Genomic DNA, 15,193 nt, shown 5'->3' on the forward strand with positions numbered 1-15,193 from the left:
ATGCACAGAGTGCTTTTGCAGGCATGCTATAAGCCCTCTCTCACTAAAACTAAAAGATGTATGTGGGAAATGTACAATAGTTTCATTTACCTTTAGTACAAGAGGAGAGGTTACAATCATTTTTTCCTCTTAAATTTGGATTCGAGTGGTTGGGACTGCATGGAAATTAGGCTTAGAGTTCCTCTCAAAATTTGTGGCACACTCAAGCTATTGGATTTAGCATCTAATAGATGATTGTGATTTTTTTGTATAAAAAATAAATAGTATGCATTCCAAAAATTATTATGTACATGGGACATGGGCCATCCAATATTTTTGCGGATCAGAATTACGTCTACCCCAGGTTTCATAGACTTAGAATATTAGATGTAAAAACAACGGTTATATGGAGGCATGCCCCATATAAACTTTAACGACCAACCGTCCAACTTAGTTGACGGTAATGATTGGAAGACTACTCCAACTAAGTTGGATGGTTGGTGGCCTAACTTGGTATGCAGGAGCTTTCGATCTTTTTGAAGAAAAATATTGCGATATGGGAAAAAATATTTTCCAAAAATGTGTAAAATTTAAAAAATTTGGGGTCCATATCCAAGACCCGTATTTTCATATTTGTTATTGTGCTACTCAAGGATGTTCCCACAAAACTTGGAATACAAATTTTATCCCTAGTTTTATCTCGGGTCTGTTAGGAAAAGGAAGCTCGGGAAGCATTTCTGCACCTCAATGAAATAGGGATGTGTTTTCACATGAATGCGGCCTTTCTATGGAAAAAGTCATTCTTGGGTAATGTATTTCACACTTACAGCAAGAAGCCAAGAACCAAACATGTGTGACCTTAAATTTCAGATAAAATAGTCAGATAGAATTGGTTTTTTTTAGTTGATCAATGGGGAAGAAGTCTCCGACCAGTGTGATAAGAATATAACTCAAAACGTTATGTTGTGGCACTTGCACCCCTGAATACGTATGCCTTGAGTTTTTCCTTAGATACGAACTTTTTAATAACATTGAAAACCCAATTAGTTTGGAATGCAATTGCATTATCAGGATGTAAATTACTTTAAAAAAATATAAAAGAAACTAAAATTTATGAAAGAAATCAAATATTTTTTGTAAACTACAGCTTCGTGCAATGCCCATGCCACTAGCTAGTATTATTTAATTCTAAACTTTTATTTGCACCAGAGATTCCAAATTTTTCATCTTCATTCTCAACAAGGGAAGAAACCATTATTTACTTTTCACACAAATGAAAGATGCTAGTTCTCCAATATGAACAGAGAAAACACTACAATTTGGAAGCAGGCATTGCAAGAGCACGTTGAATGAGGTCCTTCCTAAGCAGTTTGCCTGCAGGAGTTTTGGGTATTGAATTTGTGAACACTATCCTCCGAATCCTCTTGTACGGAGCGACCTGCCCGAAAAGAAATGTGAACATCAAACATTAGAAGAAAGTAGAAAAGAGAGTGAGAATAGAGGGAACTCAACCTATCCAATAAAGGAAAGAACAAAGAAAACACAGCCAAATTTCTATTATTTTTGTGAAGAGACAGGGCATCCAATCACATAAACAATGCTATAGAAAAATCCCTGTTGAGAAGAAAGAAAATTAGGCCCACCTATACAAAAACATATGCACATCATCACAACTGGAAAGCTTGCCTATCCCCAAGTTATGAACACATACATTCAGGGATTTACATATTCATTGCATCTATGTTACAAGGACACAGAAGTGAGTGTCAGCATTTGACACAGATAGAAACAACAACATTAAATTTTGTGTTCAAGACATGACAAATCTGTGCATCATCTAGGAGTGATAGGAGGAATTTTAAGTAACATTAAAAGCTTTTATAGTTATTTCAATAGAAACAGTTTAGTAAAAGTGTCTTCAAAAATTTGAGACACAATTGTCATGTCCTTTAAGTTTCAACATGTGCTGTAACCTGTGCCCATGTTACCCAACTTACACACGCTCAAATTAACAGATACAAAGGTAGAGTGTAGTTCTTGATGAATTTTGTTCTTCTTGATCAAGAAGAACAAGAAGAAGAAGTGTAGGTAAAGCCAAAATCAATTAGCGAGTGTTAGGATTAAGAAAAATGCCTGTTGTGCTACAAAGTCCATAACTTGGGCTTCATTAAGGATACTGTGGGGCTTTCTGACCACAAACGCCATGGGTATTTACCCAGCTTCCTCGTCAGGATACCTGCCAATTCATCATCATCATCACCATCAATAAAATCCATATACATGATATGCAGCAGCACGCATAAATGTGAGGTGAACTGGTAACAATTTTCTTTATTTTCTCTATTTTTCAGGAGAGAAACTAAAAATAGCCTCCAATGTGCAAACAATATTTTAGGGAGGGAATCCTCTCTTATTTTCCAAATACAAAACGAAAAGAATCTATCAAAGGGATTGGATCCTTAGCAAGGGAGTTCTAACTTCTACACAGTTTTCTGAAAGGAAGATTGAAAATATAAACAGGCGCATGAAAGTACTGCCAGAAAAGAAATTATTAAATATAAAAATTTACAAAACACCAGATTTAATATTTCCTAACTCTTCCAGGGTATGCACTGTCCTTGCCTCTGTTAACATAGTAGCTAAGTGATCCCAACATGTCACATAAGGAAGGTATTGTATAGATGTTCAATTTTGTGCAATTATTTCCATCCCTCTATCTAATTAACCTAATAGGGTTCACAATAAATAATGTCGTCACCATCTAGAGCAACTACAAGGAACACCATATATTGCTAGATGGTGAGGACCCATATTGACTAAATTATGGGTGTCAATGCATATTACAATACAAGGAGGACTTCATGTAAATAAGTTTACCTGATTCTGACTGAGACTATCAGTCATTTAAGGGTCAGATTCTCTCTCTAATGGGTGTCAATGCATATTACAATACAACAATACAAGGAGGATTTCATGCATGTAAGTTCACCCGATTCTGACCGAGACTATCAGTCATTAAGGATCAGATTCTTTCTCTAATGATAAAAGAAGTATCAAATGTCTTTGATTTGATTCCAAGTACCAGAACAGAATGCGTCACTAATTCGATAAGATCAGCTCTGACATTTATCTGGAAGAAACGCTACAAGTGGGATGTGAGAGATTCACTTGTCCCACACTTCTTCCAATATGGAGGATTTCATACATTTTCTGGATTTTGCACATCTATGAAAGCATACAATGTTCCATATATTTTGTACACAAATATGATGTATTTCCTTTTAGTGGGAAGTATTATAAAGTAAACAGTACAAAATTATGAATATTTCAAGGGACTCTTATTTCAAGGGGCTTTTATATACGGCAAATAAGGAAATCGATATTGAGACTGGGGGAGTTCGGAGCATTTTAAAACAATAATAGTACTAATTTCATTTTATAGGTAATTAGTGAGATGCTAGATTTATTTTAAAAATTTTAACAAAGATTTGTATCCCAACCGTTTCAAAAAAATTACTATCTAAGCCAACCTCTTTCCTATAATTACAACCTTGTTATTCAAAGGTTAGAACATGGGGAAATATCTTCTATTCATTATAAATATGGTTTTAGACTGTTTGCACTTACCAACAAATGGTGTATGAATAGATGCCCCATCCATTTTTTTTGACAGTAGAACCACTTATCTCCCCTGCCCATTGATAACTACAGACGGTTGATGGTTGATCAAAACACCATACATTCTACTCACAGTGCGCATTCTATATGGTTCCTAGAAACTTTTCGATGAATACAAAATGAGGAATACAGTATAAATTTTCCCTCTCAAATCAGAGTCTGCACTTTTTTGCAAATTTTGTATGTTTATGAGACTAGAGAGGTAATTAGTTTCTTTTACGGAAGAAGAATGGGGGAAAGGAATTGGATTGGATTTAAGAGGAATTTGCTTTTACACAATCAGTTTTGCAAGATACTACTGTAAATGTTGCATACAGGTTAGGTTGCCTTCATTGTGACCCTTTCTCTTAAAGGGCAAAACAAGCACGCCTAGGAGGAGAGGACAGAGAAAGGGAAATTCAAGCACTTACGGAACTACAGCAGCATCCGCAATTTCCAGGTGAGAAAGTAGTATGCCTTCCAAGTCTGCAGGGGCAACCTGTATGCATGGATTCAAGACGGCATCATATGAGATAGAGAGAGAGAGAGAGCATCTAATAAGTATTATTACTTGGTACGCTTTGTATTTGATCAATTCCTTTAACCTGTCAACTACGAAGAGGTAGCCTTCGTTGTCTATATAACAGAGATCTCCTGTCTTTAGCCATCCCTCTGAATCCAATATAGAAGTGGTTGCTTCTTCATTCCCTATGTAACCTGCATTATATGATTCTTATCATGGTCCAAACCTATGATGTACCAATACTGTTTTCTTGGCTACATCAATGCACCAATATTGGATAAAGGGTTTCCTCATTGCCTTCGAGAACAGGTCTAAAATCATACAGAAAATGATGTCATATCCAATATGTATGCCTGCATATATTTTAATGTTGTGGCTAACATACTGCAATCGCAGCTCACTGACCAAACTATGGAGTGCACAAGTCTTCAGTTTAAAAATTTATTGTCTTAAGAGGAAATTTGGGGGTACAAGGAAATTTGGAGGGGTCCCATGAAAATTGGATAGAATATGCAATAAAATTTTGAAAAAAAACATATTAGAGGTAAGGCAGAATTTGAAATATAATTTTGGCTTGGATTGAGCAGTTAGGGACTAAACTAGCAAGCTAAATGAATTTCATAAAGTAGTTATTACGAAAAGAATGCATTACAATTTGCTATAGGTGATCTTAGACACGTCAATCTACAGTTTTGTCAAAATTGAGCTGAGTGAAAACAAAATAAATGGGATATGAGCACTTTGAATGCAAACCATCTAGAATCAGCTGAAATCAACCAAAGTTGAATCACTCAAATTTAAGCTAAAATTGGTCCTTGAACTCGGTCTAAATCACTCAAAGTTCAAAAAGACAGCTGAATTTGAAGGATATAAGGTCTAAATAACCACAATTGCCTGAATGTCTTTTGAAACCTCATCATGAATTCAGCAAACATCCCTTAAATACCACATTTTGGTGCTTCACTCAAGCCAACAATCCCATGTAGATCAAGAACAAAGATCGGAATTCCACCAATTTTAGTTCAAATTCAGCTAAATTCCAAATCATGGTCGCAGGAACCAAAAAGGAGAGAGATGATTACCTTTCATGATAGTGGGTCCTCTGACCCATAGCTCTCCTTTGTGACATGGAGGTAAGGGTTGCAGTGTGTTCGGGTCTACAATCCTCACTTCAAAGCCTCCTGATAGTCGACCAGATGACCCATATCGCAGGCATTCTTCGGGAGTCAAGGTTCGATATATTCCTCCACTGGTCTCTGTCAGTCCATATCTCTACGAAAACGACTTAGTGTTTTTTGTTCTTTTTTCTTGTCACAACTCATATCCCGACCAGAACAACAACGGCTAGTTTCGCTTTTCTTTTTTTGAATGTGTAAGGTGGGCTTTGAACCTGGAATGTGCTGTACTTGTATACTTATTTTTTTTCTTCCCAAAACCCATATCCCCAAAAAAACAATAACTGCTAGTTTCTCAATTCTCTTTTTGAATGTGTGAGCTGGGCTTTGAGACCTGAATCTGTTTGCATTTTTTCAGAGGTATATTAAAAAGTGGGTTGCCAAAATAATCCATATAAAAAATAAATTGAAAACATTGGGGGATTTTTAAGAAATAAGATATATCTCACTTGTTTTTTAAACAACAATATACCCCACTAATACTTACTAATATTTGGGTTCTTCAACACAAATCTTGCAATATTAGAAAATGAATCACCTTCATAATTTTAATATGGGAGATCAAAATCAATCTTGGCCATTAGCTGTAAAATCGAGCACGATATCACATTGACAATACTTAAAACGTCAATTGAGAACGTTTTGATCACAGAGACACACCACATACTATTAGATTTTACATATGACGGTTATGGTTGATTGTGTGGTCTTGTGCTCAAGGTAAATAGTCTTAAACAATACAATTTGAAATTATAAACACCTAATAAACATAAAAACCACTAATATTTGATTTGTCCACAGAGATCAGTGAGACCCGGGGATTTCAGATAGATCCATATGGAAGAACTATGACAGTAACATCCACAAATGACCTAAGCGCCCTTGCCAAGTATAAAGTGTCTAATTACTTGATGGCCTCACCCTAGAGTTGGTCCCTACCTCTACCTACTTCTGTCTCTCTTATTGCGCCTGGGGTGAGGTTCAATCCTACATCCTTCCTTAGTCCCTATATGTCAGTGGATCAACTAGTATGTATTCACTCTACGGATGGTAATTTCTCAGTCAGGAGTGCATGAAATCAGATCTGCAAATGGGCCCGTACAACCTATCTTTAAAACTCTCTAGTCTGCACCAACTCATCCCAGAGTAAAATGGTTCACATGGCTTTCCCTTAATGCCAGATGGCCCTAGGTCTACTTGCCCCCTATCACTCTAAGTGAAGGAAACTTCTAACCACACTATTATGCAATGGTCCTTTTTGGCAATACTCTGGAGGTCTATCCTTTAAAGATTTGGCAAAACTATATTACTCAAGCAGTCCACAGCTGACATTTTTGCCAAATGGGTCAAGTTTCGGTACAGATTGGCAGGCCTAAGAAATGTGTATGTTCTGTACTACAACATGGTTCATCTAGACTGAACGACATGCCATGTCTTCAAAGGGAAGAAACCAGAAGAGAACAGTTGTTGCATTGCATCTCCTCTTTTGTTGTGGGTCTAACAAATGTGAAAGAATGGACCTTTCACACATCAGAAAGGCATAAACTGAATCTAAAAACCAATGGTGACTGATGAAGCCCAAAGCCTCCATTCTAATTTCGCGATCTCCTGCCCCAGTGTATCACTATAAATACAATATTGATTGCTCGTCCCTTGGCAACCTTGGAGTAACTGGCTGTGACGGTACTATCAAGAATGACATGGGGGGTTCCTTGCTGCTTTTCCTGATCCTTTGGGCCGTACAACCAATAATGTTGCTGAATTTTCAGCTCTCTAGAGAAGTATCCAGCTGGCTATAGAGATGTAATGCTTCCCCTTTGGTATCAAAGTGGCTCACAGATCCTCATGAACTCCATTTTGGGTCAACATAAACCTCTTTGGAGTCTTCGTAACTTTGCATCCAATTGCTCTTACCATCGTGCGAGTCATTCCGGGAGAATCTCACACATACATCACCAGGCAAACATAGTGGCAGATTACTTGGCCAAAATCCAGATTTTTTATCCTCTCATTTCTTCTAGTATGGCTGGGATAAATATGAAAGAATCGTAACATAAAGCTTTGTACTTCCATTTCCTTATTACTAATGAAAAAGGGCCATGACCCAAATCCCACTGATTTACCCTCCCAAAAAAACGATTAAGCCTTATGAGAAAAACTAATGCTTCGCCTCAAAACTTACAAAAAAAATTCTACTTTCAGTGTCAAAAAAACTTCAAATAAATCATCATGACCTTCACTATTACAGTTGTTAAAAAAAATAAAATTTCAAGTCCTAAAAATAATGTATCTTGTAACACATCATCTAGACCATCTATTTCTAAATTTTCACAAATTTGCAAGATCTGTACCATTTTTTGAGCTACAAATTTTATAATCGATGATGGAAATAGATTTTAAAGCCATCAAAAAGATTTCTTATGCCTGAAGTGTTTTTCAGATAAGGCTTTGAGGTGAATCTCTACTTTATGTTTTATAAGGCCTGGGCCTCTATGAAATCAAAATAAAGCCTTATCTCGAATCCTCATTCGGATTGCACTTTCGATTTTATAAGGCCCGGGCCTCTAAGAAATCAAAGTAAAGCCTCATCTCGAATCCTCATTCAGAGAGCATTTTGGGCATCGAAAATCTCCATGATGGCTCTAAAATCAATTTCCAACACCGACTATGAAATTTGAAGCTTAAAAAAATATAGATCTTACGGATCCATGAATACTTATTTTTAGGGTGAAATGGACGATCTAAATAATGTGTAATATACACTATTTTTAGAGCTTGAAATCCGAAATTTTTTTCACAACTATAATGTTCAAGGCCGAGATGATCAATTTGAAGGTTTTCAAACGTCACAAGTGCAATTTTCGGTTAGTTTTAGGGTGAGGCTTTACTTACTTTGATAGGGCTGCAGCCTTATAAAACCATTTTGAATATTTAAAAAAGCAATAAGTTAGGGAAAACGAAGAAAATGACCTTCACAAGTTTACGAGTTTATCAAAATACATATAGGACATCAACTATTAGTATTTTACCCATATTTTTGGGATTTAATTTCAAAATACACATGACTATGAGTTGGAGTTGGAATAATTGAAAAGGATAAATTGTTAAAAAGTTAGGTGTATTTTGATAATTTTTTCTAAAAGATAAAAAATGATATCCTATAGCACAAGAAAGAATAAAATTATTTATCTATTTTATAAGAAAGCCACAATTGTTTTTAGCCTTTGGATGTAAAATCTAGTAGTTAGTAACGCACCACTGATACACAAAACAGTGAAAAAAAATTCTGGGACCTTATAACACATCCGTGGCCACCAAATTTCACATCATCATGACGTACGAAAAGAAAAAAGTCCAATATATACAAGGGATTGTCTACAAAGAGACCATTTATTTTTTGGGGATTGTCTACAAAGAGACCATTTATCTTTTGTACATGAAGGTCACAATCATTGTTCTCTTAAATTTCAAAATAGGTGGTTGTAAGAGTGTCATTGAATAAACACAAAGTTCGAAAAAAGAAATTCTCGGACTTTGTGATTCACCCCAAGCCATTCAAGACATCTAATAAATGGAAATGATTGTGACCTCCATGTACAAAAAAATAGGGATTGTCTACAAAGAGACCAATTATCTTTTGTACATGGAGGTCACAATCATTCACACTCATTAAATGTCAAATGGGATGGCTTCGGGTGAGTCACGAAGTCTAAGATTTTTGTTTTTTGTAACTTTGTGACTATTCAATGACACTCTTACAACCACTCATTTTGAAATTTAAGGGACAAAAATGATTGTGACCTTCATATACAAAAGATAAATGGTCTCTTTGTAAAATATCCAAAAAAGATGCCCTTTTGTAGCTCTTTTTTTGCTGATCCACGTGACCATGGAAAGCCTATTATCAGTTGATAACAAGTTGTCCTGGATAGACCCAGACTTGACTCATCCCTGGCTGACCCAAGTAACTCAAAAGAAGTTTGAGTGGACTCAGCCCAGTAACTTACTGGCTAAAAATGCTCCAAAATTTTTTAAAAAGAAATTAAAAAATAATGTTAAATATTAAAATTAAAACTTTAAAAGTGAAACAAATAAAAAAAACTCAAAGAATCTAAATAAGGAAAACGGATTTAGATAAAATTGACTTATAGTTAGACATATTCCAAAAGAAAATACAAAAATATGACGATAAAAATTCACAAAGGCATGTTAAACACATCCAAATTGCATATATAACTTTTATACATTGATCCTGCAAGTTTACAAATATTTTATTTTTTATCTTTTTAGTACATCCAAGTGGTACTGGGATACTTGGCTCGGCCAGGGGCCGAGTCTGGGCAAGTCAGCCTAGCACTTCTTCAATGGTCTATCCAATAGTTTCATACATGATTATAGGCTTATAGGTTTCCATAGTCACATATATCATAATACAATATCTCAAACACAAGACTGTCAACTATGATCCGCAATTCCCCATGTTGTCATGGGCAGAACATGATATAAGATCATTATCGTACCATCGCTGGGTGAACAGCAGCGATTGTAACTGCAGTGTCTATCCCTGCACTAGGGTTGTCTTTAATTTATTTTTATAATTAACTTGCAACTACTCCAATAGGGTTCCCTTAGAAAAATATATCTAGATAAAATATTATTTATCTTTTATACAAGGAAATCACAACTATTCTCATTCAAATTAGATGGCTTGGGTGAGTCACGAAGTTTGAGAAATTATTTTTTGAACTTTGTGTCTAATTAGTGACACTTTTACAACCGCACATTTTGATATCTAAATGACAAAAATGATTATGGCCTCCTTGTATAAAAAAATAAATGGTCATTTTGCAACCAATCTCAAACTATAGTACCCTTATAATTTAAGGGGAGATTATTTATTTTTGATACAAGAAAGTCACAATCACTCTTGTCTTTCAAATTTGAAATTTAATGGTTGTAAAAGTGTTATTGACTAAACTCAATGTTAAAAGACAAAAGAATTCTAAAACTTTGTGATGCACTCCAAACCATCCAACTTAATATCTATTGGCCAAGAATAACTGTGACCTCCTTATCACAAAGACGAATAGTCCTATGGAGCACGGTTTTTATTTTAGATGAAACATTTTGTTTCATATTTTTAAGATGTGTACTTGTGAAAATAGGGTACGTCCCTCTCTACTTGAGTCAATATGATTTGTAGAAAAAAGCAGTCCATATGATTTGTAGAAAAAAGCAAAAATAAAACTAAATTCAGAGGCGGGGCATTCTAAATTAAGCATCTTGACCACCCATTGAGATTGACAACAAAGAGAAGATTCGTGTGTATAACTAGGGCCGGCAAGATGTGCGGGCCTAGGCCCAGCTACCTTGATCTGGGTCCTCTAGGACAGGCCCTAACCCAACCCAGATTGGACCGGGCCAAGCTAGCCGTAGTCAAAATAAATAAAAATACTAGTTGGGTCTGGCTAGTCTTAAGACTATGGTGCCTAGGCCCTAGCCAGGTCCTCGGGCCATATTTTGTAGCCCAGACCCCACCTTTCTAGGGTCACCGACCAAGCAGGCTACCAGGCCCATTACCAGCCTTGCCCATTTAAAAATGGATGGGTTTCTATGAGTCGGCCGACTTGTATGTACATATGCCGCCCCCCACTAAAATTCACTTTAAATGATATTTTTTTTTTTTTTAATTCATTATCTAGGTCAAGATGATCATAAATATGCCAAAAATAAACTTTTAAAATTAAAAATATATATTTTAATATTTTTTATGCACCATCTATATCTAATGGACAATAATACTTTTGCGAAAACGTCCATCCTAAGGATGGACGGTTGTAAGTCAGCGGCCTCTTGCGGCCTGACTCATGAAACAATTTTCCTATAAAAATTCGACTAAAATATTACACCGATATTGAGCCACTATTACCTGGACAACCCTGAGCCATGGAAACCTCGCTCTGAACCTCCCGATCACCTCCTTCCCAAGGCCGCTGCCCACCACCTCCAAACTCCCCAAGTCAAAACCCACGGCCTCGTCTCCTCTACCAATTGCCGCCAAAACGGGCGGCGCCGCCGCCAAATGAGTGACCCTCCACTCCTCCACCGCCCGGCACACAAACCTCACCTCAAACGTCCCCTCCCCCATCAGAACCACCGTCTCCCCAAACGCCAACCCCTTCAAGCAAGCGGTAAAACCGAAGACGTGAAATATCGGCACCGTTATGAACAAGCACGTCCGCTTCTCGACCCTCGCCGCCCAGAGCTCCGCCAGTACCGCAGTGTAATTTCTGTGTGTCAAAATGACGCCCTTGACTCCACCTGTTGTACCCGAGGAGTAGAGGATCGTTGCAGGATCATCTGGTTCGATTGTGACCCTTTTTGGGCTCGATCTCGGCGATTCAATGAGTCGGTGGAACTTGTGCGAATCGATCAAGATGACTCGGTTTTGGGCTGGGATTTTGTGAGCTGTTGAGGAGTGAGAAAAAATGAGGACTGGTTTAGAGATTTGGATTTGGTGCTCTATCTCAGACTTGGTGCTTACTGGGTTGGAAGGGGAGATAATGGCTCCTAGAGAGAGAAAGGAGAGATATATTATTGGGACATAGATTGAAGGAGGAGAGAGAATGAGGACGACATCGTCTTTTTGAATGGCAAACTCGGATTGAAGAGAGAAAGAGATGGAGGAGACCAGTGATCGGAGATCGCCATACGAGAGGTGGGATTTGGCGGAGGCGTCGACAAGGGCGGGGGAGGAGAGAGGGGGGTTGGGGATGAGAGAGAAAATGTATGATGTGAGGCCGAGAGGAGGGAGATTGGGCGTGGGGCGGAGGCTGTAGAATGTGTTGTTGTCTCTGCAGAAGCCGCTTTTTGGGTCCATGGATGAAGGGGGAGGACCCTCTCTCTCTCTACGATCTAATCTACTACCGTCTCCCTCTCTCTAATCTACTACTGTCTCCCGTCTCTCATTTGAGATCTCTCTCTAATCTGTGTTTAAAACTCCCTCTCTCATCCATGTTTAAACACACACTCTCTCTCTCTCTCCTGGTTCCTTGATGAAAGATTAATGGAAGTGAAGTCCAATAACTCTTATTGGGAAGTGTTTCCGTATGACACCAGCAAACCCCACTTCTTAGCTGGTCGATCTGAATCGAACAATTGTTTACACCACAGAGTCAAATATTACACCACAATGACTCAAATATTTTTTATTTTTTATTTTTCTACAATATATTTTTGGATGAAATTGTCGGCATCCCACTATAAAATTAAGAAAAAATTTCTTACATACCCATAATTCTCATATTATTAAATTTGTATAAAAAAACCCTCAAGCATTTCAATGTACCTTCATATCTCTTTTTTTCTACATTTATTTATTTTTGGCCATAAAAATTAGCCTTAACAAATTGTTTTATTCCTTCTCATTTATTTCCAACAGAGTTAAAAAAGTTTTTGAATTGAGATGAAATAAAACAATTTGTTGGGGGTAGTTTTTGTAGTCAAAAGTGAATTACCGTTGGAGAGAAGAGATGAAGGGGTACGGTAAAATACTTGAGAAGGGTTTCTTATGCTGCTTGAAAAAAATAATAAAAAGAGGGTATATCATGAAATAAGATAGAATTAGGGGTTTATACCATATTTTCCCTAAAATTAAAACGAACATGGAAAAAATTAAAAACAAATATTTTTTATAAAAATAAATGACCACGATGCCCATACTATTTTTAGAGGTGTTTTGGTAATTTTTTATCATTGGAAATATTTTATTATTGTTTTTATCATGTGCGCCTATATCATATCTATGCATCCCTAAATTTTGCTTCAAAATTATTTGTAGAACAAAAATAAAAAACTATGAGCCCCAAATTTTGTAAAATTATTTGTAGAATAAAATTAAAAAACAAAAAACTATGAGTTGTGTGATCGATATCTAACGATTAAATACTAAGTTGTGACATTTTGTCTTAAGCCATATCAACCACCTACCTAGATCTGATGGTTGAGACCCGGTTAAGTGCTAGGTTGTGACATTGTGACTTAAGCCATATCAACCACCTACTCGGATCGGATGGTCGAGACCCAGGGTCACGTATGGTTGGGTCGCATAAAAAGCCCTCGATCTTTGTTTACTCTTAAAATAAACTCTTGGAGTTTTCTCTTAGGGATCTTTTTTTTAGAAAGATTCGAAACTGAAAGTCGTGCTGATTGAGGAGGAAGGATACTTCAGTTTTGTTGCTTTCTATGTTTAGGCCTGATGGGTTTAATTTGGGTATATGCAACTTTTGCCCTAATCTTTTGGTGGATTTGAAAGAGTGCCTTTTCTTATTTGTTTCTATGATAGAGTGCAAGCCTTTTATACTATCTTTTGCTTTGTATATTCATTTTTGGATCCTTTCATACTATCTTTTGCTTTGCATATTCACTTTTGGACCACTTTACATGTTTTTCATCTCTTATTTCTACAATTTTTTGCCCACTTGGCCGATAACCCTATCGATTATATTTTTTATTTAAAAAATTAAAGGTTGGCACTTTAAAATATAGAATTTAGGTACACCTCTATGGTTGTTTGATATTAGGAAACTATCTAATTCAACATCTCGACATCAAGACATATAGATATGAACAAAAAAAATAAATTTCAAGTCATAAAAATAATACATCTTAAAACAAATTAATTGGACCATATATTCTTAGGGTTTTGATGCATTTATAGATTTGCTTGATTTGAACAATTAGCTATAAAATAAATTCTCACACCATCATAAATATTTTCAACACCAAAATTGCATCTCATGACAAAGTTTGTGGTTGCACCTTAATTTGATTGTTTAATGTCTCAACCTTATACAAACCACACCTTTTTTATTCTCCCCCTGTAGAAAAGGATTGTCATACTGGCCCTAGTCAATTTACCGTTGGATTACAAAATGTTGTGTACTATAAGACTAGTTATTTTTAATAAGGATTGTATACAATGAACTATTTACCTTTGATACAAGAAGTTCACAATTATTTATAGCCATCCGATGTGAAATCTGATAACTTAGGTGTGTCATAAAGTACGAGATTTTTTTTTTTTTAAGTTTGAGCTTGGTCAATGGAATAAATGCAATCGAATTTCACATCCAATAATCAAAATTAATTGTGACCACCTTGTACCACAAATAAATGGTATTTCATTACACTTGGTTATTCTTTGTCTTCTTTGTATTATTCTGACGATTTAATTCCTTATGCTACTCAGTCTCTAACAACAAAAGTTATTTGATCTTGTCAAAAAGAAACAAAAAAAGAAAAAAGAAAAAGAGGAGGGAGGTCACAAATCGTTAACAATATTAAGTCTTTAATGCTAGTAAACAAATTGTATGACGCTACAAGAGGATGGTATGCAGGTACACTTTAGGGCAACATAATAGTGAAAAGCGATAACCATGTGGCGCCCTCCCAAGGGGGCAAACTATACACTCTCTTAGTTATTAGGACTTTTGCCATTTGAAATTTAGGGAACCAAATCACCAGGCTAGTGTTTTAAAACAAAATGAATCTTTTAATCATTTAAATTAGAGGTAGCAAGATCCGACCGGACCCGAGACCCGATGGATAGACCCAACCTCGTATCTGGGTATGGTTCCAAATTTTGGATCTGAAAGGTCAGGGCTAGGCCAAAACCGGACCCAAATAATACGGGTAATATGTAGGTATTCATAAATGTTGCCAATACATTTGTTTCTTATGAATTTCTAGTTATTGCGTAAAACAGTAAGGAATGTAGGTATATGTACTATGTGGGTATTCATAAATGTGGTACAATAATATAAATGTTGCCAATAATATGGGTATATGATGGTAAAAA

The 15,193-nt window shown here is 36.3% G+C and overlaps 1 protein-coding gene across 11 annotated transcripts; it reads right to left on the reverse strand.

Moving 5' to 3' along the window:
• Positions 1–1,191: 1,191 nt before the first annotated feature.
• Positions 1,192–12,246, reverse strand: LOC18441889 (peroxisomal OPC-8:0-CoA ligase 1). 11 transcript variants are annotated; one of them, XR_016057047.1, is made up of 7 exons: positions 11,264–12,246; positions 5,242–5,431; positions 4,208–4,353; positions 4,068–4,135; positions 3,607–3,670; positions 2,113–2,215; positions 1,354–1,417 (listed from the first exon to the last, which is right to left on the reverse strand). XR_016057047.1 is itself a non-coding variant. In XM_088868961.1 (6 exons), the coding sequence occupies exons 1-6, from the start codon at positions 12,212–12,214 to the stop codon at positions 2,207–2,209; spliced, it is 1,428 nt and encodes a 475-aa protein (XP_088725087.1). In that variant the 5' UTR covers positions 12,215–12,246; the 3' UTR covers positions 1,836–2,206. The 11 variants fall into 11 exon arrangements, 6 of the variants coding, with proteins under 6 accessions (XP_088725088.1, XP_088725090.1, XP_088725089.1 ...); XR_016057050.1 differs by lacking the exon at positions 3,607–3,670 and having other exon boundaries at positions 1,192–1,417; positions 5,242–5,415; XR_016057048.1 differs by lacking the exon at positions 3,607–3,670 and having other exon boundaries at positions 1,192–1,417.
• Positions 12,247–15,193: the final 2,947 nt, after the last annotated feature.

This window comes from Amborella trichopoda, chromosome 6 (genome assembly GCF_054954075.1).
Source record: "Amborella trichopoda isolate Santa Cruz 75 chromosome 6, AtrichopodaSantaCruz75HAP2 v2.0, whole genome shotgun sequence".
In the NCBI taxonomy this organism is placed as follows: Eukaryota; Viridiplantae; Streptophyta; class Magnoliopsida; order Amborellales; family Amborellaceae; genus Amborella; species Amborella trichopoda.

Excerpts from the sequence above, each read along its gene's own strand:
- LOC18441889 (XM_088868961.1), bottom strand. The coding sequence starts at position 12,214 with ATGGACCCAAAAAGCGGCTTCTGCAGAGACAACAACACATTCTACAGC. Across the intron at positions 4,354-5,241 it reads AGGACCCACTATCATGAAAG|GTTACATAGGGAATGAAGAA; the intron begins GTAATCATCTCT and ends CATATAATGCAG. Across the intron at positions 4,136-4,207 it reads TCAAATACAAAGCGTACCAA|GTTGCCCCTGCAGACTTGGA; the intron begins GTAATAATACTT and ends CCATGCATACAG.